Source organism: Mastigoproctus giganteus, chromosome 10, assembly GCF_048544385.1.
Source record: "Mastigoproctus giganteus isolate SK-2022 chromosome 10, ASM4854438v1, whole genome shotgun sequence".
Lineage (NCBI taxonomy): Eukaryota > Metazoa > Arthropoda > Arachnida > Uropygi > Thelyphonidae > Mastigoproctus > Mastigoproctus giganteus.
This window is the reverse complement of record NC_143584.1, coordinates 126,378,525-126,404,960: the sequence shown is the minus strand read 5'-3', so window position 1 is coordinate 126,404,960 and position 26,436 is coordinate 126,378,525. Positions and strand designations below refer to the sequence as shown.

At 38.4% G+C, this 26,436-nt stretch overlaps 1 protein-coding gene across 3 annotated transcripts in view; it reads right to left on the bottom strand.

Annotated features, from left to right (window-relative positions):
• LOC150079276 (centrosomal protein of 104 kDa) overlaps positions 1-26,436 on the bottom strand; it is a 211,455-nt gene that overhangs the window by 139,109 nt on the left and 45,910 nt on the right. For all 3 annotated transcript variants that reach the window (XM_090383351.1, XM_090383352.1, XM_090383353.1), the window contains one exon: positions 3,878-3,949. In XM_090383351.1, coding sequence (XP_090239477.1) covers positions 3,878-3,949 — 72 coding nt within the window. The remainder of the gene's footprint in view (positions 1-3,877; positions 3,950-26,436) is intronic.

Genomic DNA, 26,436 nt, shown 5'->3' with positions numbered 1-26,436 from the left:
TAATAATAACAATAATAACTAGGAGGCTTTGCCTCCTTCTTGCTGCACTCGCTTCTTTTGATATAAAATAACATAAAATACTTACAGAAGCTTTCGACCCTGTGTGTCTCTTGCTCAGCTATGAATACATAAATACGTTACTATATCTATATAATATCGGTGTAGATACACCATAGATAACTCTTAAAGAAAAACTATGATTGTAGTGTGAAAGGCATCATTTCATCTGTATCTCATATTGTGCTTGTCCTTCATGAGTTACCATGTATTGCACTACCTCAAATAAATAACGCTTCACTAATAAAGAAGACTAGCATTAGCATTAGCATTAGTAGAGGCATTTGATGCAAGAAAGCAAGTTTATGCAGCATCAGCCAAAAAAAAAAAAAAAAAAAACCTCTTCCACTTCACCCCTCCGTTTGTTCAATATACCTATCCAGCTGAGCCTTAAACTTATTTAGGCTATCAACCTCCACCACAAGGGATGGAAGTCTGTTCCACCAACCAACCACCCGCTGGCTAAAGGCAAATTTCCGCACGTCTATCCTACATCTGTCTTTCCTCAATTTGAATTTATGCCCTCTCAGGTGATTATTCTGAGCTAGAGGAAGAATCCCATCAGCATTGAGCATGCTTAAACCATTCAAGGCTTTATACACCTCTATCAGATCACCTCGTTGGTGCCTAGTCTCCAGACACTGTAATTTGCAAAACTTAAGCCGTTCTTCGTAAGAGCACCCCTTTGTTCCATTCACTAATCTTGTTGCCCTTCTCTGTACTCGTTCCAGCAGCTCTACATCCTTCTTGAAATGAGGCCTCCAGACCTGTATACAGTACTCTAGGTGTGGCCTGACCATCGCCTTATACAATGGAATAATCACCTCCTTATCCCTGCTGGAAAAATTCCTGTATATCATTGACAATACTCCATGAGCTACTCTTGCAGCCCGTCTGCACTGCTCAGAGAACTTCATATCTGCCTGCACAACCACCCCCAAGTCCCTTTCATTCTCTACCACTGTCAGTGTTGTACCACAGAGTTGATATGTTGCTCTGGGGTTGCTGTTTCCCATGTGTAGTACTTTACATTTGTCAATGTTAAACTTCATTTGCCACCTCTCAGCCCATCTGCTCAACCTTTCCAGATCCTGTTGCAGCAGCATAGTGTCAGTAGTGTCCTTGACAACCCTGCCAACCTTTGTATCGTCTGCAAACTTGGACATTAATCCCGATATACCATCATCAATATCATTTATAAATACAGAAAACAATAATGGACCCAACACTGAGCCCTGAGGGACTCCACTAATAACATCAGTCCACGATGAGCAGTGTCCATTGATTACCACTCTCTGTCTTCTCCCCCTCAACCACCCCTTTATCCATAGCAGCAATTTGCCTCCAATGTCACACTGCTCCAATTTGTGTAGCAGTCTTCCATGTGCAACAGTATCAAAAGCCTTTCTAAGATCCAAGTATATAATATCAAAGTTATTCCCTGCATCCAGTTCTTTTGTGACTGCATCATAGTATCCAATCAAGTTGGTCAGGCAAGACTTCCCCTTAACAAAACCATGCTGTGTCTGAGCTATAACTGAAGTCTTGTCTAAATGATCCTGCAGTGCTTCTTTAACCAGTGCCTCCATTAATTTTCCTGGAACAGAAGTTAAGCTCACAGGTCTATAATTACTTGTGTCAGCCTTTGATCCTCCTTTGTGAATTGGGGTCACATTTGCACATTTCCAGTCTATGGGTACCTCCCCTGAGTCCAAGGAAGCTCTCATAATTATGGCTAAGGGTTTGCTTACTTCCTTTGCTGCCTCCTTTAATATAACTGGATAGATCCCATCCACCCCGGGTGCCTTTCTTGTGTTTATCTTCAACAGTTTCTCCTCCACTTTACTCCCAGTTATTTCAAGATTCTGTAGCTTACTGCTAGAGTTGAATACACCTCTGGCATTCCCCTCGCTGAATAACTCCTCATGTGTGAATGTCGATGCAAAATATTCATTTAGTTTGTTAGCTACCTGAGCAGGATCATCAACACTTGACCCATCAATATCAAGTGGACCGATCTGATTCATCCCCTTCCTTCTAGAGTTTACATAAGTAAAGAACTCTTTGCTGTTTGACTATTGTCACTTATTCACAGTGGGCACCACCACTACCCAGATGGCACTGTTTCAAAGCTAGTTGGCTTTTCATTGGTGGGTGCCTTTCACACTACGATTGCAGTTTTTCTTTTAAGAGTTGTATCTACACCGATGTTATATAGATATAGAATTTTAAAATCTGAAAATATTATGCCTTCTTGAATTTAGTTTATTTAAATAAATAATGGTACCACGTGGCCACGTTAGATAAACATAGCACGTGACCACGCTTAAAGAGAAGCTTGTTTTACCACAGTAAAACAAGCTTCTGTTACGTATTTTTGTATTTGTTACATATTATCATATAACCCACATCTTTCTTCTCCCATTGGCTGAATAAATATCATTAGGAAGAATATTATTTTAAAGTATAGAAAGATAATAGTATTAATAAATTGATTGACTATTAACTGATTAAAATTTACATGCTGACTGATGACCATACACAAATGAGTATAGAAATATTTGTTAGGGTGTACACGTAATACATTCAAAAAGTTACTGGAATCGCATGCTGGTATTTAAATGGTTTGTGCTATGGCCATAAGGTTTCATGGGGTGTTGACATTGACCTTGGCGTGCACATATGCCAAGTGGGAACTGACACAACCACTTTACTCTTATGTTACAGCTGACTGATTGTGGAATGTCAAAGTTTGAACAGCATGTTCAAACTTTGTTTTCTTCTTTAAACTTGGGAAAAGTAATACAGAGACACTGCCAGCATTACAGAATATTTATAAAGATGATGCTTTGAAGGAAACAGCAGTTTACGAGTGGTTCAATTGGTTTAAAAATGAAAAAGAAACAATGGAAGATGCAATTGGCACCCTCTGACATCATGAAACAACGAAAATGTTACAAAAGTAAAGGAATTCATGCAAAATGACAGGTGAATGACTGTTGTTGAGATCGCTCATGAAGTTGGTCTGTCTGTAGGCTCAGTACACACACAATCCTGATGTAAGATGTAAGGATGTGTCATGTGTGTGCAAAGTTTGTTCCACACTTCCTGTCGGACAATCAAATGGACTACAGGAAAGCCACTGCAGGTGATTTGTTTGCAAAATCTATGCAGGATCCAAGCTTCCTAAGAAAAATGGTCATTGGGGATGAGAGTTGGGTGTTCGCCTACAATCCTAGACCAAAGTGGAATCATCTGAATGGCACACGAGTGTCCCCAAGCCCAAGAAGTCCCGTGCAACAAAATCCAACATTAAAGTCATGCTGATCATTTTTTTTTCAATGAGGAGCACATAGTACACCACGAATTTGTGACATTTTTCTCCCCCCCCCAACCTTGCACTGTATGTTCTCTAAACTGAAAATGGAGCTTTGGCGTCATTGTTTTGCTACAATGGATGACATCAAAGAAAACGCCAATGAGTGTGTGTGTGTGTGTGTGTGTGTGTGTGTGTGTGTGTGTGTGTGTGTGTGTGTGTGTGTGTGTGTGTGTGTGTGTGAATAAACTTTTTTAGTAAAAAGAGATATCTGGGTATTTTATTTTCCATCTCAATTTTTTTTTTTTTTTCGCTGTGGGATCTAAGTTCAGGTGCATCGCATTGGTGGTCCAGCATCATAACCACTGAGCTAATCACACCGTTATTATTATTATTATTTAAAGTAGCAACTATGTCCTTAAAATATAATGTTTAAAATTCTTTTAAAAAGGATAAAAAAATTTATACAATGATAACAATGCTTAGAGTAATTTATTAATTTACCAAACACTTCGCTTTAATTGAACCACTTTCTGGCGTAATTTCTCCAACAGCATTGATTGCAATCAATCCTATCTACAAAAAAAAAAAAAAAAAAAAGTATTTTAAATCAAATAAATCATCCTTTATGGTATAATCAAAATATGTTGTTAGTCATTTCCACAGGAATAATGAGATATAATTATTCAATTACAATTTGCTATTTAAAATGCAAAATGATTGCAGGTTCTTAATAAAGGAATATAAATTCCTTATAAATCTGGCTAATAAAGGAATATAAATTCCTTTATTATACAAATTAAAAAACAAGTAATTAATACAAAAATATGGCATACTTCTGAAGAGATAATTCTAGAGGGGTTTAGTATTAGAATGGCCATATGAAAAAACTCTCATTAATACTTTTCCTTTTGCCAGAAAGTGACATTCCAATTCCACCTTGAACAGTACTCTAAATTCTCTACTTCAACTTACTTTAACGATCTGTAGCATGCTACCTAAAGATAAACTTCGTGAAAGATTTTATATTTTTATCCCTTGGTTCTTATCCCTATTTACAGTGATAATATACTTCCCTCATTCATTTTAATAATCCCATCAGGACCTTATAAATCTCAGTTAGGTTCTCCTAAGCCAGTGGCTTTCAACCGGGGTGCCGCAACAACATTCCAGGGGTGTCACGTAATTTGGGTTTAAGTTACTTAAACTTATTATTATTTTTTAATTTATATGTTTATTTCATTATAAAAAGGTGTACAGTATCTTTTTAATTTTGTGGTGATCTATAATTGATGTTTATTTAGTGCCTCTATATAAAGAATAACATTATATACTGTATATATATATAATTTGTATTATGAAATGTAATTTTTATAATTATATTATTATAATAAATATCATAATATTATATATATATATATATATATATATATATATATACACACACACACACACACACAGAATCAGATCTAATAGGCAGAAAATTGAGTAGGGGTGCTGCCAAATAAAATAAATTACTTAGGGGTGCTGTTATTAAAAAAAGGTTGAAAACCACTGCCCTAAGCTGTCTAGTTTCCAAGTTCTCTACTGTCTGCATCTCCTTACCAATATGGCTGCCCTTCTACTTGCTTTTCTGATATTTTTCAAGTACAGTCTCACCATTACCTTATACAGGGAAAAAAAAAAAAAAGTCATCCCACTACCTACTTCCAGACGATTGACCATTCCTCTGCCTGCAAACTTCGAATAGACGTGTCAAACAAAGCTTCTCAGAGACCCCCCAACCAGACGTCAGGTTTAACTGCTTGATCCTTCATGTAGGACAAAATTGGAACTCTTCTGAGAAGTGACAAAACTCCACTTCCCAGAACATTGACTACCAGATGGGACAATAGTCCCATGAATGACTCCCAACTATGGCATTTTGCACAACCTGTTCAGGAGCCAACTCCCTTGTCTGGCTCACTGTGTCACCTCTTCCTGGCAGGGTGGGGAGGGGGACAGTAAACTGTCCCCTCCCCACCCTGCTTCTTCCCTCTGGTGGGGCATGGGCATGCCCCACTGTAAACGGGAGTTGCCTTCCCTTTCGGCTCCATATTTCTGTCTATTTGCCCCCCAGTCTTCAGCCTTCACCCCACTCTATCTGACAGCAACGTGAACACGCCCCACACAATCTAAAATCACCAATCTAAATTAATTTTGCCCAACATTTTGGACTTCTAGCGCTTCCCGCGACGCGTACGAGATTTTTTTTTTTTTTTTTTTTAGGTCCTAATCACTGAAATCTCAGGAAATTAGGTGGCAGGACCTGCCAGAGTGAATTATATTCTAGTGAGTACCTGGTCTGCCTCCACGGGGCGAAAGTGGGACAACGTCGGGCCTCAGTAGGGGTCTGGCAGCTAAATGACCAGATGAACAACGGTACAAGGCATCACACATATACAAAGTCCATACACTTTTAAATCTCTGGCTTTTCCAGTCAACTGGTTCACCCACAATGTAAACTACGTGGAGATGGGGGAAACCCCTGGTGCCGCTTCACCCTAAACACACTTTACACTTTACCTACTTCCAAAGTTCTAATAAATAATTCAGAGGCCATGTGTCTTCCTGGCTGCTTATTTACACTGCATGGTAAACTTCATACTTGACGGTATAATTTTGTTTTTGCCCTTATTTCTTTGTGTCCTAAACTACTTTTAACTAGTCCCCTCCCCATCTTAAAGTTATTTTTGGGTTTCTGTTTCCCCAGGTGCAAGCCTTGCATTTATTAATTTTCCCATTAATAAATTTATTTATTAATCCTCACAGACTACATAATGTTGTCCACTACAGAAATCAAACTCAATAGTCTATAGCATTATCACTTTATTTACTGCACCTTCTTGCATCTCACATATTGTGGATATTTCTTGTCACTGAGTTGTTCAGGTCTTCACTGTGCATACTTGCCTATCAATGAGATCTCCAAAAAAAAGCATCAAAACCTGGGTCTGGGTAGTAGCACAACTTTAAACAAGACAGCAATATATTTCTCTGGAGCCAATACCATGGTGACTCATGGCAAAGTGCATCCACAATATGAAATCCACTAAGTAGCAAACTTAGTCTGTTCAATGCTACACACAGAATGAGGCCTTCATGGACCCAGTGGAGATCTCCACAGACTGAAGATGTGCAAATGTATTTCCAATTCACAAAGGGGATCAATAGGTGACATGAGTAATTACAGACCTGTTAGTTTAACTTCTGTTCTGGGGAAAATAATGGAGTCACTGGTTAAAGATGCATTGCAGGATCATCTAGACAAGACTGCAGCAATAATTCAGACACAGCATGGGTTTGTTAAGGGAAAGTCTTGTCTGAGAAATTTGATAGGATATTATGATGTGGTCACAAAGGAACTGGTGCAAAAAATAATTTTGATATCATACACTTGAATTTCAGGAATGCTTTTGATACTGTTGCACATGGACGATTACTGTACTAATTGGAGCAATACAGCATTAAGGGCAAGTTGCTACAATGGATAAAAGGATGGTTGAGTGGGAGAAGACATAGAGAGTGGTAATCAATGGATACTGCTCTACATGGACACTGCTATTAGTGGAGTCCCCAGGGTTCAGTTTTGGGCCCATTGCTGTTTTATATATTTATCAATAATATTGATGAAGTTATATCAAGCTTGATGTCGACGTTTGCAGATGATACAAAGGTTGACAGGGTTATCAATGACAGCATGCTACCGCAACAGGATCCAGAAAAGTTGGGCAGATGGGCTGAGAAGTGGCAACTGAAGTTTAACAGTGACAAATGTAAAGTACTGCATATGGGTAGCAGTAACCCCAGAGAAATGTACCAACTGTGTGGTGTTACACTCAGGGTAGTGGAGAATGAAATTGACCTAGGAGTAATTGTGCAGTGAGATATGAAATTTTCTGAGAAGTGCAGACAGGATGCCAGAGCAGCTCATGGGGTCTTGTCAATGATATATAGGAATTTTACTAGCAGGGATAAGGAGGTGATTATCCCCTTGTATAAAGCAATGGTCAGGCCACACCTTGAGTACTGCATACAGGTCTTGAAGCCTCATTTTAGGAAGGATATAGAGTTACTAGAACAAGTACAGAGAATGGCAACAAGACTGGTGAGGAGAACAAAGGGATGCTCTTACAAAGAAAGGCTTAAGTTCTGCAAATTGCAGTGTCTGGAGACTAGGCACCTGCGAGGCGATCTGACTGAGGTGTATAAGGCCTTGAATGGTTTGAGCAGGTTCAATGCTGATGGGATTCTTCCTCTTGCTCAGATTACAAACCTGAGGGGGCGTAAACTGAAATTAAGGAAAGACAGTTGTAGAATAGATGTGCGGAAATTTGGCTTTAGCCAATGGGTGGTTAATTGCTGGAACAAACTTCCATCTGCCATTGTGGAAGTTGATAGCTTAAATAAATTCAAGGAAGAAGTAGAAAAACTTTTGGAGAAAAACTTTTCACCCATCCATTCAAATGGTTTTTCCATTTGAATGGATGGGTGAAATGGGAAGTTGTTTTTTTTTTTGGCTTATGCAGTATAAGCTTGCTTTTTTGCATCATATGCCTCTACTAAAGCTAAATTGAAGTGAAATGCTAATGCTAAATTATGCACAGTAAATAACAAAAAAAAAAAAAGTGCCACATTTGTAGCTACTAGGGTAGCTACTAAAGAGAAATAGGCATGTTTTTTTGAAAGGCTAAGAATAGAGAAGTATAAAAAAATAAAAGGGAGCAGATAATTGCTAACTTTAAAGCCAGAACAAGAAAGAAAGAATATATGTTTTTGATCATCAGTATTACTGTGTTGTTCATAACAGAATGTTTAAAAAAGAATTCAAATAATTAATAACGCAAGTATTTTTCCTTTTGAATAACTAAGGATATATGTTTCCTTCTTATTTTACCTATCAAGTTAAGAATATAAACTGATTTCACTACATTACAGAAAATGTGAGATTTAGAAGAAATTCAAAAGTTGATACAAGAATTTTTGGCCAAACTATGGACGTTTGTTCGAATAACCAACAACTCTCATAATAATTCTATTTTAATTGAGTTCTGATAAGATTTTTAAAGTATAAATTAGAAATTGTATTTAACTTTAATCTGGCAGTCACCATTCCTTTGTGTGTTTAAATTATATGAATTAGATGCCAATTGTTATAATGTTCAAATTTTTTGTTATGCAGAATTTTTTTTCCAGGAAATACAGACATTTCCCATTCCTAACAAATAAGTTACACTGATAAAGAATCAGTAAAAAATAAATAAAATAAATAAAATGTCTCAGTTTGTGTGAATAAATTGGAGATCCATATCAGCTCAATTAAGGTAAAATTTAAGATTACAAATACTTTTTTATTAATAAAAATTAAAAGGGCTGCAAAGATTATTTTGTCCTTGGGTTTGAATTATAAGGTTTCTTGTGAAAGAGTGTACACTACATAAGACATTTACTTTTCAAACATATCCAGAACACACCACCACCACCTCTTTCACGGATTGGAGAAATATTAATGTTTCTCCAGTTCAAGGGAGGGGCACTAATATTTTGATACATTTGCATACCACTTTTTCAGTATAACTAGATGTACACCATTTGCCTCTGGGGCCTTGTCCTCTTAGGCCTTTGTTTGATAACTTTTACAACAGATGGATCACTGACAGTGGCATAGCAAGAGTAGGGTAAGCAGGTACATTGAACCCCCAGACACTGAAATCTGGTATTGTTGCACTTTAGCATTAGGCAGTTGACACCTTTTTTTTGTGAATGTACCTGCTGATAAAAAATCCTGGCTTAGCTACTGATTACTGATCACTGAGACAATTATATCATTAAAATTACAGCAAACTGATTCCTCTTCACTGTTTCTCTCTGGGTCAAACTCATTTTCAATTGTAAAAGTCATTCCAAAGTATCTGTTCAACTCATTTGCCACATTGTGTGAGTTGTCTATGATTCTGCCACTACCATCTTTTAAGGGGGATAACTGAGTTACTCCCATCTTTCTTGTATTCCCATATGAATAGAACCACTTGTCCCTGGTCTTAGCTTTCACCTGTCTTATCCATCAGTGGTTCTGTTACCTATATGCTTATAATACTTATATAAATTGGCGTCTCTCAATAATCTGTCACTATCCAAAGCATTTGGCACCCTCTAGGGCTATTTAATTGGCCATCCATGTTGTTTTTTAGCTCTGCAAATTAATGTTCTTTTCTTTGGATTATCTTTGAATAATGTGTTACTTTTGTACTCAAAAGATTCGGCCTAGGAAGAGGAATCACCTGTTTAAGTTTGGTGTTGTGTGTGAAGGAATTCCTGCTTGATTTTTGTATGCAATTAGTTAGCATTTTTGTCTATGAGTCAGGCCATACCGGCCACCATAAAAGGAACACTAGTGAGAATGACCAGCGATATTTTTTGGTCACCCCATCTCAAACCTTTCGAACTCTTTGACTTCCTCTCTTTGAAACTTGACTTTCTCCATTCCAACTTTCCTAACAGTGAGGTAATTTTCCTCGGTGATTTTAATGTTCACAGCTTCAGCTGGCTTCTGTTTTCTAGTCATACCAACCCAGCTGGTTGAGATGCTGAGGCTTTTGCAATTACTAATGACCTTGCATAGATTGTTCATTTATCTACCAGAATACCGGACAATCCTAACCATACAGTCAACATGCTTGATCCTTTTCTCACAAACAACCCTTCTAAGTACACGATCGAGGTGGTCTTTAGGCACCTCAGATCACAACTTGGTGATTGTCTCTTCTCCAATGAAGCCTTTATCTCATGGCTACTGCCAATCTCATGTTGTTAGACATTACAAGAATGCAAAATAGGATGACCTGCAAGATTTCTTTTCTTCTTTTCCTTGGTCGGATTACTGTTTCAAAATTTCTGATGTCAATGTTTGCTCAGATCGTGTCAGTGAAATTATTCTTGTAGGAATAGAATTGTTTATTTCACATTCCAGCTTAAAATCTCATCCTTTATCTCAACCTTTGTTTTTCAATAAATGTCCTAAGGCTGTTCAAGAGAAGAATGTTGCATATCTTAACGGCCTGTTTTCAATTCTTCAGTTTCATTTTCTGCCTATACCAAAGCTCACAACAACTGTAAAGCAGTCATTAATCAGTCCAACTAGATTTTAAACTGGCTAAGAGTAGAAAACTTGCTTCTTGCCCTAATGGTAGCTGAGCATTCTGGTCTCCTGCCAAAGCTATTGGCTTCAACTTTTGCCCATATCTGCTCCCACCTCTGTCAAAACCAGATGGTTCTATTGTCACTTCAGTCAAGGATAAAGATGACCTGCTAGCATCCCATTTTTCTTCCAATTCATGTATTAATGATCTGTGTAAAACACCTCCCACCATTCCCAGCATGCTCCATTCAATGTCTCCTGTGCTCTTCCATCAAAAGGACGTCAGAAGGATTTTGATGAATCTCAATGCTAAGAAAGCTTCAGGTCCTGATGGTATTTCTCCTTTTGTTCTCAAAACCTGCGCTCCTGAACTTACTCATGTTCTCTGCCACCTTTTTTCACTTTCTTATTCCAAAGGTGTTTTTCCTTCTGCTTGGAAATTTGCTCATATCCAGCCAGTACCTAAAAAGGGTGACAAATTCCTCCCATCCAATTATCATCCCATTGCAATTACTTCTACTCTTTCTAATGTAATGGAGAAATCAATTAACTGCCAACTCTTTAACTACCTAGAAACCTTCCGTCTGATCAACAATTGCCAGTATGGATTCAGTCAATGTCGAACCACTGATGATATTCTGGCTTATGTTATCCATTTATGGACAAATTCATTGGAAAAGTTCGGTGAGACACAAGCAATTGCTCTTGACATCTAAAAAGGTTTTCGATCATGTTTGGCATAAAAGTCTTCCAAACAAGCTTCCATCTTATGGTTTGCCAACTGTTTTTTGCAATTGGTTTTCCAGTTTTCTCTCTGACCGCTCACTGATGATGATGGTAATGGCTCTCTGTCTTCTAATTCTTCCACTAATGCTAGTGGTCCCCAAGGTTCAGTTCTTTCCCCCACTGTTTTCCTCTTGTATATTAATGACCTTCTTCGATTGACCGGAAATCCTATCCATAGTTTTGCTGATGATAGCACATTGCATTTCACTTTCCAGTTTGAGAAACCTCACCCCGATCAATCAGCTTCAACTTCTCAAATATCTGCTGCCAATTCCTTAAATGCCTATCTCCAGGTAATTCTCCAGTCGGGCAGAGACAACTTAGTTGATTTCAATCCTTCTAAAACTCAGTCCTGTCTCATATCTCACAAAAAGGATTCTTCTGCTCTTATGCTTATCTTTGGTGACACTCCGATTTATAGGCAAGATGATATATCTCTTTTAGGGATTACCTTGTCTTCTACTCTCTCTTAGGACAAGCACATTACAAATATTGCTTCCTCTGCATCTAAAAAACTTGGTTTTCTCTTTTGCTCTCAGCATTATTTTTCTTCCAAACAGTTGTTTACTCTGTACAAATCGCAAATCCGCCCTACCATGGAATATTGTTTCCACATCTGGGGTTGGTGCCCCGAAAATCTCTCTCAGACTTCTAGATTCCATTCAGAAGGCAGTTAGGTTAATTAATGACTCTTCTCAAACAGTCTCTCTCCACTCTCTGTCTCATACATGTACTGTTTCTGCTGCATTGCTCTTCTACAGATACTTCCATGGGCACTGTTCTTCTGAATTAGGTTCTATAATTCCCACTCTTTCTTTCAAAAACAGTCCAAGCACGTGCCGCTCCCAGCCAACATCCATTTACTATCAAATTTCTGAGGTGCTCATGTGATCCATGACTTGAAAATTCATGTCCATAAATAGAAAAAAGAAATGGAAATCACTACTCAGGTCAGAAACAGAGAACCCCATAAGACCTTTAAGACAAATTCTTAAAGCTCAGAGGAGCACTGGAAAGATACATGGCAAAAAAAAAAAAAAAAAAAAAAATTGTATCTCAGCGGCTGTTAGGAAGGATAATATTGATAGCTGGTCTAAAATGGAGGGAACAATACTGTACCTGCACATTGAAAATAAGAGGCTTAGTGCCAAAATAGAAATATTTCAAGAATTCCCATTCTTGAAAAATTTCTATTTTTCAAGAAATGCCATAAGGCCCCTTTTCTTATGCAGAGGCATTGAGGAGCAAACCATCTGACTTAAAAAAAACTACTACTACAAAGCAAAAGGAACTCAAAAAAGGCTGAGAAAAAGATACCCGAATCTCGTGTTGTATTGCTGAAACCAACAGAGAAAGCGAAAATAGCAAAGCTGTGAAGGATGTCCTAACAGCAAATCTTAAAGAGCAAATGAGGAAGCTGAAAATTAAAACCATTCAGAAAACAAGGATGCCAGGTCTCATTTTTGAGACTTCCACCAGGGAGGAGGCTCTCTCCATATTAGAAAATCCACATATAACTATCGTTGGTTTAAAAGCAGAGACCCCAAGATGCAAGGGTCCATCTCATCTACTGTACTATTTGATATTGATAAGCCTACCACTTCTACCAAATTGAAGGAAGAGATCTATTTCAGAAACCCTAGTGACCACCACTTGGAAGGCGGGTTGTTGTTGTTTTTGGTTTTTAGGAGCATTAGCAACTAAGGCCATATTGCTCTGGGAAATGCAGTGGTCATTCCCTGACCTTTCCTCATCCTCCGTATTTGGTGGTGACGGGCTCGAACCCCGGTCTAATCAAGAAGCATGTGCTACGTACTACTGCTCTTTCCCACCTGGCTACGGAGGCGCCTGGAAGGTGGGCTTGACACACGTGATTCCGAAATACGCTAACAAAACTAAAGTCCCGACTGCAGTGAACTGGGTCATTGAGCTTTCTCCTTCTGCTGGGCAGATTCTCACTCAGCAGGAAAGAGTTTATGTTGGCTGGGACTGTCACAGGTTTAGAGAATACATTCCAGTTCCTAAATGTTAGCGATGTCTCAAATTTGGCCGTACGTTACACGCTTGTAATCAGTAGGATTCAACATGTGGGCATTGCACTCGGTGTGGCCACAAATTCAGTGCATGCCCAAACAAGGAACAGGCTGCTGTTTGCTCCAACTGAAAAGGTGCAAGACTACCCCATCACCACTCAATCAGGGATCCAAATTGTGCTGTTTACTCGAAAGCCAAGCATACATATCAATGGGGCACCTCTGTAGCCAGATGGGAAGGAGCAGCAGTGCGTAGCACATGCTTCTTGATTAGACTGGAGTTCGTCGAGCCTGTCACCACCAAATATGGAGGATGCGGAAAGGTCAGGGAATGACCACCGTATATTCCCAGAGCAATATGGCCTTAGTTGCTAATGCTCCTAAAAACCAAATAACATAACATAACATAACATAATTAATTATGGAAAGAACACCCACAACTGCAGCAACTCAATGGGTGAAATGTATGTGAATTAATGGCCAAAGAGCTAGATTGGTAGGTGATCAAATTAAACTTAGAGCTCAAATTGAGAACAAATTGACATAATATTCCTACAGGATCCTTGTACCCTTATGGGTACAAGGCTCCTTTAGGATATCCCTCTTCATACCAGATTAAACAGTGTAATGCTGAAATGCCATGGGCAGCAATTGCAATTAGGAACACTGAAATTACAGTAATAAAGATCTGATCTCTTTGCACCCCTGTCAGTGCATGTACACAGATTACCCTACATGTGCTTTTGATTTACAGTCATCGTGGAGTGGATAACTTTAACTTAATCAACTTAATCCGAACTGCACTTGATGTACTCCTTGGGGGGGGGGGAAGCTTCTTATCTCAATGGATGCAAACTGTCACTCACCGCTGTGGCACAGCACAAACCCCTGGCCATGCTGACACCAGAAGCAGTGAAGACTTAGAAAACTATATCATCTCTACCAATCTTCAGGTTCTAAACAAGCCAGCTAACCCCTCCACCTTTAGCAGTACCCTCTGGGAGAGTACTACTGAAGTAACTCTAGCCACTCCTGCTGTTGCACGGAAATTCTCAAGTCAACAAGTCCTGACTTGAGACAAGAAGGTCAACAAGTCCTGGACAACATCTGACCGCAAGGTGAACCTTTTCCTTGTGGTCAGATGTTAATTGTTTAAATTGATGCATCTAGGGAGTACTATAGGGTCTTGCAGAACAGACATACAGACAACATATGGAAGTATAAGAGAGCCTCATGGTGGCAGCTTGTGTCTGCGACTGTAAATAATGATCCCTGGGAAGTGGTTTACCATATACATGTCATGTGCATTCTGTCTGGAAAGCTACTTGTGTAGAGGGTTAATAGAGAATATAGTCTATGATATAAATTAGAAAAAAATTCCTTAGCAAAAGTAATCTCAAAAAGCACTACTTTTAAATAAATAACATCATCAGAAGGCTGCCCTGATGTGGAGCATATTAATAATAATATAGAGGCTATTAATAATACATATGCACACACACACACAGGGCTATTTTGTAAAATATAACCTTCTGGAATGTCGAGGAAATCATCCTAGGAAAAAGGAAGTGGGTCCAGGGTCCTCCTTGGGAAAATGATTTAGAAAATTATGATGCTAAATGCACCAAATTTTCAAATTTGGGGAAGTTTTACAGTTTTAAACAATTAGTCCAGCTTTTTTTTTCTGAGATCTCAAGAAAAAAATTATTTTATCATTTTGGCCGCTTATTACTTTTGCTGCTCGTCCTGCACTCTTGCTTCTTTGTTGCGGGGTTTAATAAAGTCACCTTTTTCCTTTATTTAATACTTCAATAATATTGCATTTACACAATAAACTATACACATTCTCATTTTCCAGTGATGCTTTTAAATAATGGAGTCATAATTACTGATTTTACATTTCAATAATATAAAAGTATAACTAATTAATAAAACTAATTTAATGGGTATTATTTATTTGTTATTTAAAATGTTTTTATAAAGGTATCCACAGTAAAAGCATGTTATCGTATTTCTTAATGTGATTTATTTTTTCTGTTTTCATGTCTATGGCTGCATGATGGCTCTGAATATGCCATGGTTTTATTATACATTTTAATTATTAAGTGTTGTGATTGGCAAACACTTTAATAGATGAGGCAAAGTCAAATCTAGCTTTACTCTCCACTGACATAATAATAATAAATAATTTTTATTTATTATTACAAATAAATAAATTTTAAAATAAATAATTTTTTTTTAAATGTCATTTTTCTTTTAATTTCTTTTTAACTTCCAGTACACTTTTCCACCTTATTCAAGCAGAAAAAAAAAAAGTCGTGTATATATATATACACAAATATCCTGTATATATACATAAATTAAATTTTTTAAATGTGAAAAATTATAGTATGTTCTGAGACACTGATTTCTCATCAGATGGTAGGGCTGATTAACGGATCTATAGTGTTTACTTGTGGCAGTTGAAATCCTGCTGGCTTCAAGATATATAGAAAGACAAGGTCTAGCTTTTGCTATATTAAAATAATCAAAATTAACTATTTTATACTGCATGGTAATAGACATAGAACTGCTTTTATATGATGAGAGCCTCGTCGATCAATTTGGCCCTGGAAAGATTGTGCAAGGCTCAAAGGGTAGAATTTTATTCTACAGGGATGGGATACACTTAAATAGAAAGGGTGCAAGAATACTTGCTGATGCTATCAAGGCAGTGTTAGGTGGGTTGGAAAACTGCTAGCTTGGGGGGATACAAGGACTAATAGATTAACAGTAGCCACTGGCAGAGGTGAAAGTGATTCTTGCACTGCTTCTATTGGAATGAGCAGCAGCCTGGAAAACAAGATGCAGGATATTTCAGAGACTGCTGGAGTCACTGCGGTACAAGTAAACACATGGGTTGTGTTAGGGTAACAAAGAATAGGAAAAGGTGCATGTATACTTGCATGTACACCAATGCTAGGAGTTTGGTAAATAAATTTGATGAATTTGAGGTATTGCTCAAAACATCAAAGGCAGATATTGTTGGGATATCAGAGACGTGGTGTCACACAGTATAAGGAATGCTGAACTGACATTTGCGAAGTACAATGTGTACAGGAAGGATAGACAGGACAGGAAGGGAGGAGGGGTTATGCTATTAGTTAAGAAACACATAAAATCCAAGGAAGTGAAGCCAGTCGACATCACTAGACAGTGCAGTGTCGAGTCAGTTTGGTGTGACATAAGCATTGGGAGATCAAAATTGAGAGTAGGAGTGTGCTATAGGCCTAATGACTCTGATGAGTATAATAAGAAACTGTACAGGGAAATAGAGTGGGCCAGTAAATCAGAGTCTTATAATGGAGGATTTCAATTTCCCAGATATTGACTGGAATTTGGGGTCTGGTCACTCACACACTAGCAAGGCTTTGTAGATTTATTGGATGATTGTTTTCTACATCAGCATGTTCGGGAGGCAACTAGAGGGAGTACTCTTGATTTGATTATCAGAAGTGATTCTTCATGCATTAATAATCTGCAGATAAAGAAACCACTAGGTGGCAGTGATCACAGTGTGTTAAAGTGGGATTTACTCAAAGAGGTAACCACCATCACGGGTAAAGGGAAGGGTTTTCATAATAAAGGCGACTACAATGGTCTGAGACAGTATTTAAATTCTATACAGTGGGACCAACTGATGATGTTAGCAACAGCAAATTCAAAATGGGAAGCATTCAAAGAACTTATCTTGGAAGCTACTAGGCTTTACATACCAACTAAGAAATATTGTTCAAGTTTTAGGCCTAAATGGATGTCAAATGAACTAATGAGACATATGGCAGAGAAGAAAAATGCATGGGATACATATAAATTAACATGTGACACAGAAGCCTATGACAGATATAAGTTTACCTGTAACCAAGTTACAAAGGAGGTTAGGCAGGCAAAGGCAGATTACGAGAAATCTTTGGCAAAGGATGCAAAGAAAAACAGCAAAGAGTTCGTTACTTATGTAAACTCTAGAAGGAAGGAGATGAATCAGATTGGTCCACTTGATATCGATGGTTCAAATGTTGCTGATCCTGCTCAGGTAGCTAACAAACTAAATGAATATTTTGCATCGACATTCACACATGAGGAGTTATTCAGGGAGGGGAAGGTGCCTCCATAGCCAGGTGGGAAGGAGCAGCAGTGCGTAGCACATGCTTCTTGATTAGACCGGGGTTCGAGCCCATCACCACCAAATACGGAGGATGCGGAAAGGTCAGGGAATGACCACAGCATATCCTGGAGCAATATGGTCTCAGTTGCTAATGCTCCTAAAAAAAAAGCCAAAAAAAAAAAAAACCAACCAGTGAGGGGAATGCCAGAGGTGTATTCAACTCTGGCAGTAAGCTAGATAATTTTTGTAATAACTGAGAGTAAAGTGGAGGAGAAATTGTTGAAGATAAACACAAGAAAGGCACCTGGGGTGAATGGAATCTATCCAGTTATATTAAAGGAGGCAGCAAAGGAAGTAAGCAAATCCTCAGCCATAATTATGAGAGCTTCCTTGGACTCAGGGGAGGTATCCATAGACTGGAGATGTGCAAATGTGACCCCAATTCACAAAGGAGGATCAAAGGTTGACACATGTAATTATAGACCTATAAGTTTAACTTCTGTTCCAGGAAAATTAATGGAGGCACTGGTTAAAGAAGCACTGCAGGATCATCTAGACAAGACTTCAGTTATAGCTCGGACACAGCATGGTTTTGTTAAGGGAAAGACCAATTTGACCTGACCAATTTGATTGGATACTATGATGCAGTCACAAAAGAACTGGATGCAAGGAATAACTTTGATATTATATACTTGGATCTTAGAAAGACTTTTGATACTGTTGCACATGGAAGACTGCTGCACAAATTGGAGCAGTGTGGCATTGGAGGCAAATTGCTGCTATGGATAAAGGGGTGGTTGAGGGGGAGAAGACAGAGAGTGCTAATCAATGGACACTGCTCATCATGGACTAATGTTATTAGTGGAGTCCCTCAGGGTTCAGTGTTGGGTCCATTATTGTTTTCTGTATTTATAAATAATATTGATGATGGTATATCAAGCTTAATGTCCAACTTTTCAGACGATACAAAGATTGGCAGGGCTGTTAAGGAAACTGCTGACGCCATGCTGCTGCAACAGGATCTGGAAAGGTTGAGCAGATGGGCTGAGAGGTGGCAAATGAAGTTTAACATTGACAAATGTAAAGTACTACATATGGGAAACAGCAACCCCAGGGCAACGTATCAACTCTGTGGTACTACACAGTGGTAAAGAATGAAAAGGACCTGGGGATAATTGTGCAGGCAGATATGAAGTTATCTGAGCAGACGGGCTGCAAGAGTAGCTCATGGTGCCTTGTCAATGATATACAGGAATTTTTCTAGCAGGGATAAGGAGGTGATTATTCCCTTGTATAAGGCAATGGTCAGGCCACACCTTGAGTACTGTGTACAGGTCTGGAGGCCTCATTTCAAGAAGGATGTAGAGCTGCTGGAACGAGTACAGAGAAGGGCAACAAGGTTAGTGAATGGAACAAAGGGTTGCTCTTATGAACAAAGGCTTAAGTTCTGTAAATTATAGTGTCTGGAGACTAGGCACCGGTGAGATGATCTGATAGAGGTGTATAAAGCCTAGAACGGTTTGAGCATGCTCAATGCCGTTGGGATTCTTCTTCTTGCTCAGAATAATCACCTGAGAGAGTATAAATTCAGATTGAGGAAAGAAGATGTAAGCGGGTAGGTAGTTGGTGGAACAGACTTCCATCCCTTGTGGAAGTTGATAGCCTAAATAAATTTAAGGCTCAGCTGGACAGGTATTTCGAACGAAAGGAGGAGTGAAGTAGAAGTGTTTTTTTTTTTTCCTTTTTTTTTCCTTTTTTTTTTTTTTGGCTAATGCTGCATAAGCTTGTTTTCTTGCATCATATGCCTTTACTAATGCTAATCCTAATGCTTCTTTGTGAGCCATCACAGATCCACTGGATTAAGACCACCTGCTATCTGTTTGAGAGACCATCAATAGCGATGTCTCATATTTTAAGTATGTAATAGAATATTATTTTAAGCAAAAATAACATATTTGAGTAATGTTATTTGTTTAAAAGTATTAGACATGCGACTAAGAAAGTTTGTTCTATCTTGAGTAATAAAATAGTTCAAGGGGAATTCAATAGGTAATCTAGCTTCATTATAAATATGCTTGATATATTAAAAAAAATGTAGTTTTATTATACTCACATTCCTATGAACATCTATGTGATATGACTTTGAACATCTTTTTTGAGTTTTGTGTGGCATTATGAATGCAAGGTGAATTTAAGTATGAGGGGCATTCGTTGTACCTTTACTATAAATATACTTGATAGTTGATATATTAAAAAACTATAGTTTGATCATATATTCATAAATATCTGAATCTTATTTGTGTGGGTCCAGCTCAATACAGTGAATTAAAAAGGAATAGAACAGATTTAAAATACCTAACCCAAAATAAAACACCAATGTCATGAAATTGCAAAACTAGGTCATGTCAAATTTCTGACAAAAGAAGGAATGAACCAAAATTATTCATGAATGCATGAAAGCTGTATATGGTAAAGCTACTCCTTCCGAATATCAGGTAAAATTTTGGTCTAAGCAGTTTAAAGGGAATTGAGAATCCACACAAGATAACCAATGGAAATGACAACTCCAGAAATGTGCCAAAAAATTGAAGATCCAGTTCTGCAGGACAGACATATTAGAGAGTCTATAGCCACCACAGAATGTACCATTTCTGAGCAATAAGTACTGACCATTCTCCACGAACACTTGGCCATGTTAAAGATCAGCTCTTACCAGGTGGCAAGAATGCTCACTTCTCTATAGAAACAGTGCAGGGTTCAAATATGTGAGGAAAATTTACATATGCACCATGAAGATCTATAAAGGGTTTCTTTCAAGAATAATAATTGGTGATGAAACATGAACTCATCATCAGTAACATCCCAACAGAAAACAGGAGTCCATGCAATGGAAACACCATGGGTCACCATTACTGAAAAAATTTAGGACTCAACTGGAGAGTCCTCTACCAGGAAGTCACAACTACCACTTTTTGGGATATGCAAAAAAATTCTTTTGATATAGCACATGCTAAGAAAACAGTCACTAGAAATACCTATGCTGCTGTTCTCAAAAATTTAAGAGGAGCCATAAAGGAACAGAGAAAATGGTTGTTGTTGGGATTTCATGGCACATAAGCTACTTTGGCTATAATGTGCCTACTCATTTATAATAAAAAGGAAATAAGAAAATATCATACAGTCATAAAAGTCCTTAATCAGAAAAGATTAAAAATACCAGTTTGCTTGAGAAAGCATAAAAATTCAGAAATATTGGCCTTATCATCAATTAAATTCTCTAGGGTTATTGGTTGTTGAAGGATAACCAGTGATTGCAGGGTTGAAATTCTGTCTTTAGCATTAGCATTAGTAGAGGCATATGATGCAAGAAAGCAAGCTTATTCAGCATCAGCCAAAAAAAAAAAAAAAAACCCCACTCCCATTTCACCCCTCTGTTCGTTCGAAATACCTGTCCAGTTGAGCTTTAAATTTGTTTAGGCTATCAACTTCTACAACAAGTGATGGAAGTCGGTTCCACCAACCAACCACCCGCTGGCCAAAGGCAAATTTCCGCACATCTATCCGACATCCGTCCTTCCTCAATTTGAATTTATGCCCTCTGAGGTGATTATTCTGAGCAAGATGAAGAATCCCATTGGCATTGAGCATGCTCAAACCATTCAAAGCCTTATACACCTCTATCAGATCACCTCGCCGGTGCCTAGTCTCCAGACTCTGTAATTTGCAAAACTTAAGCCTTTCTTCGTAAGAGCAACCCTTTGTTCCATTCACTAATCTTGTTGCCCTTCTCTGTACCCGTTCCAGCAGTTCTACATCCTTCTTGAAATGAGGCCTCCAGACCTGTATACAGTACTCAAGATGTGGCCTAACCATTGCCTTATACAAGGGAATAATCACCTCCTTATCCCTGCTAGAAAAATTCCTGTATATCATTGACAAGACACCATGAGCTACTCTTGCAGCTCGTCTGCACTGCTCAGAGAACTTCATATCTGCCTGCACAATTACCCCCAGGTCCTTTTCATTCTCCACCACTGTCAGTGTAGTACCGCAGAGTTGATACGTTGCTCTGGGGTTACTGTTTCCCATATGTAGTACTTTACATTTGTCAATGTTAAACTTCATTTGCCACCTCTCAGCCCATCTGTTCAACCTTTCCAGATCCTGTTGCAGCAGCATAGCATCAGTAGTGTCCTTAACGACCCTGCCAACCTTTGTATCATCTGCAAACTTGGACATTAAACTTGATATCCCATCATCAATATCATTCATAAACACCGAAAACAACAACGGACCCAACACTGAACCTTGAGGAACTCCACTAATAACATTAATCCACGTTGAGCAGTGTCCATTGATTACCACTCTCTGTCTTCTGCCACTCAACCAACCCCTTATCCATAGCAGCAATTTGCCTCCAATGCCACACTGCTCCAATTTGTGCAGCAGTCTTCCATGTGCAACAGTATCAAAAGCCTTTCTAAGATCCAAATATATAATATCAAAGTTATTCCCTGCATCCAGTTCTTTTGTGACTACATCATAGTATCCAATCAAATTGGTCAGGCAAGACCTGCCCTTAACAAAACCATGCTGCGTCTGAGCTATAACTGAATTCTTGTCTAGATGATTCTGCAGTGCTTCTTTAACCAGTGCCTCCATTAATTTACCTGGAATAGAAGTTAAACTAACAGGTCTATAATTACTTGTGTCAGCCTTTGATCCTCCTTTGTGAATTGGGGTTACATTTGCACATCTCCAGTCTATGGGTACCACCCCTGAGTCCAAAGAAGCTCTCATAATTATGGCTAGGGGTTTGCATACTTCCTTTGCTGCCTCCTTTAATATAACTGGATAGATCCCATCCACCCCAGGTGCCTTTTTTATGTTTATCCTCAACAATCTCTCCTCCACTTTCCTCTCAGTTATTACAAATCATCCAGCTCACTGCCAATGTTTACTTTACCTACATCATTCTCCTTCCTGAATAACTCCTCACGCGTGAATGTAGATGCAAAATACTCGTTTAGATTGTTCGTCTTGTTTATAATAGGAGCAGTAAATGAGAATGTGTCATATTAATATAGCAATGTGAACACTGTTGTGGATCATCTTCTGTGAGTAAATGAAGGTAGGTCAGGTGAGTATGACCTATTCTTGCTCTTGAAAGGATTACTTACTTCTTCTCGTATTGATGTGTGGCGCCTCCATAGCCAGGTGGGAAGGAGCAGCAGCAGTGCATAGCACACGCTTCTTGATTAGACCAGGGTTCGAGCCTGTCACCACCAAATACGGAGGATGTGGAAAGGTCAGGGAATGACCACCGCATATCCCGGAGCAATATGGCCTTAGTTGCTAATGCTCCTAAAAACCAAAATAACTAACTAACTAACTAACTCGTCTTGATGTCTGGACACTGGAGAGCCATATTTTCGGAACCTGTTTAATCTGAAAGAGTTTATTATTAGTTTGGGAATGCCATTGTTGTTGTTGTTGTTATTTGGTTTTTAGAAGTATTAGCAACTAAGGTCATATTGCTCCGGGAATATGCGGTGGTCATTCCCTGACCTTTCTGCATCCTCCGTATTTGGTGGTGACTGGCTCGTACTCCGGTCTACTCAAAAAGCGTGTGCTACGCACTGCTGCTCCTTCCCACCTGGCTACGGAGGCACCTGGGAATGACATACTGCTGCCCATTCTGATAGGCTTGCAGCATGAGTCATTAGTGCATAGTCTCAGAAAAAATGGAAATTGACACAACATGTTATGCTTCTTTATGACAATGCTCCTGCACACAAATTTCATAAAGCAAGTGCTGCTCTAAATTGCAGATTTCAGGAATTAATCCCCCCCCCACACACAGTCTAGATAGACTTGACCTGCATTCATAAATATGGATAAATCAGTGGCCTATAGCGATTATTTTTTCTTCAGAAATTTAAAGAAACACCTGCATGGGTATCGATTTTCAAGTGATGATGATGATAATTTCAAGTAGGCTGTAAATGGCATTTTCAGAGCCCAGAACACTTTTTTTTTTTTTTTTTTTTTAAGTATTTTTTTTTTACCCTAAAAATGGTGGCCAGGTGTTGAACCCAATGTGCAACGCTATCAGACAGATGTACTGAAAATTCCTTCTAATGAAATAAAGGCTGTTTTTCTGCTAGATAATGCACCTACTCACCCTAATGCTGAGAGGTTAGTTAGCAGGGATTGGAGAATTAAATGTGTTTTTCTGCCTCCTAACACTACTTCACTGATATAGCCAATGGATCAAAGTGTAATCATTGCTTGTAAGAGGTTGAAGAAGAAGTTTTTGGAAGAGGTGATTGTTGTTTTGACACAGAAGACACAGAAGAAGATACAAGAGGCACCAGGACACTGCAAAATTTACATGCATACATCAGATCTACTATTTTCTTAGTAGCTGCATGGAAAGATATGGAGATTACTATCTTGACCAATGCTTGGAAGAAGTTGTTGTATGACATAGAACCTGAAATGGAATTTGAGGGAGTTGAGGTGTCTAATTTTCAGGACACTCTTCTGAGGGCTGGCAACAAAAATGCAACTGAGAAATGTGGAACAGTGGCTCGAAACATAGAACCTGAAATGGAATTTGAGGGAGTTGAGGTGTCTAATTTTCAGGACACTCTTCTGAGGGCTGGCAACAAAAATGCAACTGAGAAATGTGGAACAGTGGCTCGAAAATGATGGTGATCCAGGCTATCAAATTTTTTCTTAGGGAGAGATTATAGAAAATTTTTTTCATGAAGAACAAGAGGACAATGATGATGACAAAGAATCAGTTGCACCTCATCCTAAATTGTCTGTTATAAGACAACATATGGATGACATCATACATTATATTGAATCATCATCAGACCCTGATGTGCTTCCTTATTATGAACATTTTAGAGAAGTTCGATTTACAGTAATAAGGAAGAAGCATGCTGACTAATTCATGTTGCTGATCAGTTATGGTCCTCCTTGAAAGAAATAGTTGTTTGTACTTATTAACCTTAGCTGAATCTAAATATCTCACAACTTCAACAATGAATTCTTTTATGATTTCCACATTGCAAAATGGCTTACCTCTTCTTCCAAGTATATATGCTACTTTATATGTCACTTCAGTGATGTCAATCCCTTGTCCTGACATCATTTTGAATACTTGTTGTTGCTGCTGCAGCTTTCAATCTTTCATTTTCATTAATTGCAGACTTTCGTGGTTCTCCTATTTTAGCATATTTTTTGTCCTTATGAGTCGCATCATGCTGATATGCATTGTATTTCTTCCCTGTTGCCAATATGGCATTGCAGAGCAAATGCATCATTTTATCTTTCACTGCAACAATGTAATACTGCAAGCCCCATTCTTCATTGCATACTCTCTTTTCTTCCTTTAATGCTCTTTTCTTATTTCTTGACATAATCAGGTTACTAGTAAAAATTAAAAATGAAATACACAGATTGAGTGAAGATTCACTTTTAAAGGAAACAAGCACTGGAAACTGATGGCACTGGGAAGAATGACCAGAACGTCAACTGATACTGATAGCAGTCAGCGAGATGAGTCTTCACTGATAAGTAAGGCAACATTGCCAAATGAAGTTCAGTTTCAAATGGAAGTGATGCCATATCATGGTCCAGGCCTTCACAATCACATAAACCAAGTACATGATGCAAACATAATGTCAGGATACAAACGAAATATCATTTGTATTCTTCATCTATCTATTTACAAGATTGTCATAATTTTAATTTCAAATATTGTTACTCAGCTACTAATAAGAGAGCAAAACTTTCTCTGAAATGTTGGGCTAGAAACATACTTTCTATTAAATTTAAACTTGCAAACTGAATAGGCATCACACAGTGCAGTATATATTGACAAAGGTAAAGAAAGCCAGCACGAGAACGACGAGAAACGTCGGATAACTTACGCGGAAAATTAGTTTCCTGATACGGCACTCTAGCGCTGCTCACTCGGTAAACAGATGGTAATTGTTATCGGTCTGGAGCAAAGTCGAGAATGATATATTGATTGACAAGTAGGGGTGGAAAAGAATGTGCTGATTGGTGCGATAACACAACACACGATAACACTGGTTTAGTATTACTTTAGTAGCACTAATGGTAACTTTCCCTGATCGCACATGCCCTAACCTTTTTTTCACCATTATTTCGTAATGGTGAAAAAAAGGTCAGATTACCTTGACTTGAATCCCATGGGAGCTTGAACCCCGGCCGAAGTGGAGGGGGTAATCTAACCTTTTTTCTTTAGAATCACAGTCATAAAAAAATAAATTTTTTTAAGACTGTATTTTTATTTTCTTGTTCAATAATATGCCCTGTAGCTTGTGGTCTGTCGTGCCCACCACCAATCATTTCATCGTTTGCCATGCCTACCTGTCAATTAATATATTCTTCTCGATTTCTGCTCCAGACCAATAACACCTACCATCTGTTTACCGAGCGAGCAGCGCTAGAGTGCCGTGTTGAGAAACTAATTTTCTGTGCAAGTTATCCGACGTTTCTCGTCGTTCTTGTGCTGGCTTTCTTTACCTTAGCCTATATGTTCATGAAAGATTATTCATTGCACCGATTCCTGAATATGGATAGAGATTGGGAAGACAGCAGAAAATGGAAAAAAAGAATAAAGGAATGACTTTTCGATGTTAGGTTGAAGAAAACCAATGTAATAATGGAATAAATCCTAAGAAGAAGACTAATTCCTGGTAATGTCTATGAACTGTGTCATTATCTGAATAATATGAGTTTCTCCGTCATTTCCTCACACACACACACACACACACACACACACACACACACACACACACACACACACACACACACACACACACACACACACACACACACAGCTTTTGAATAGCCTCTTTGATGAGAAACTTCTGATACA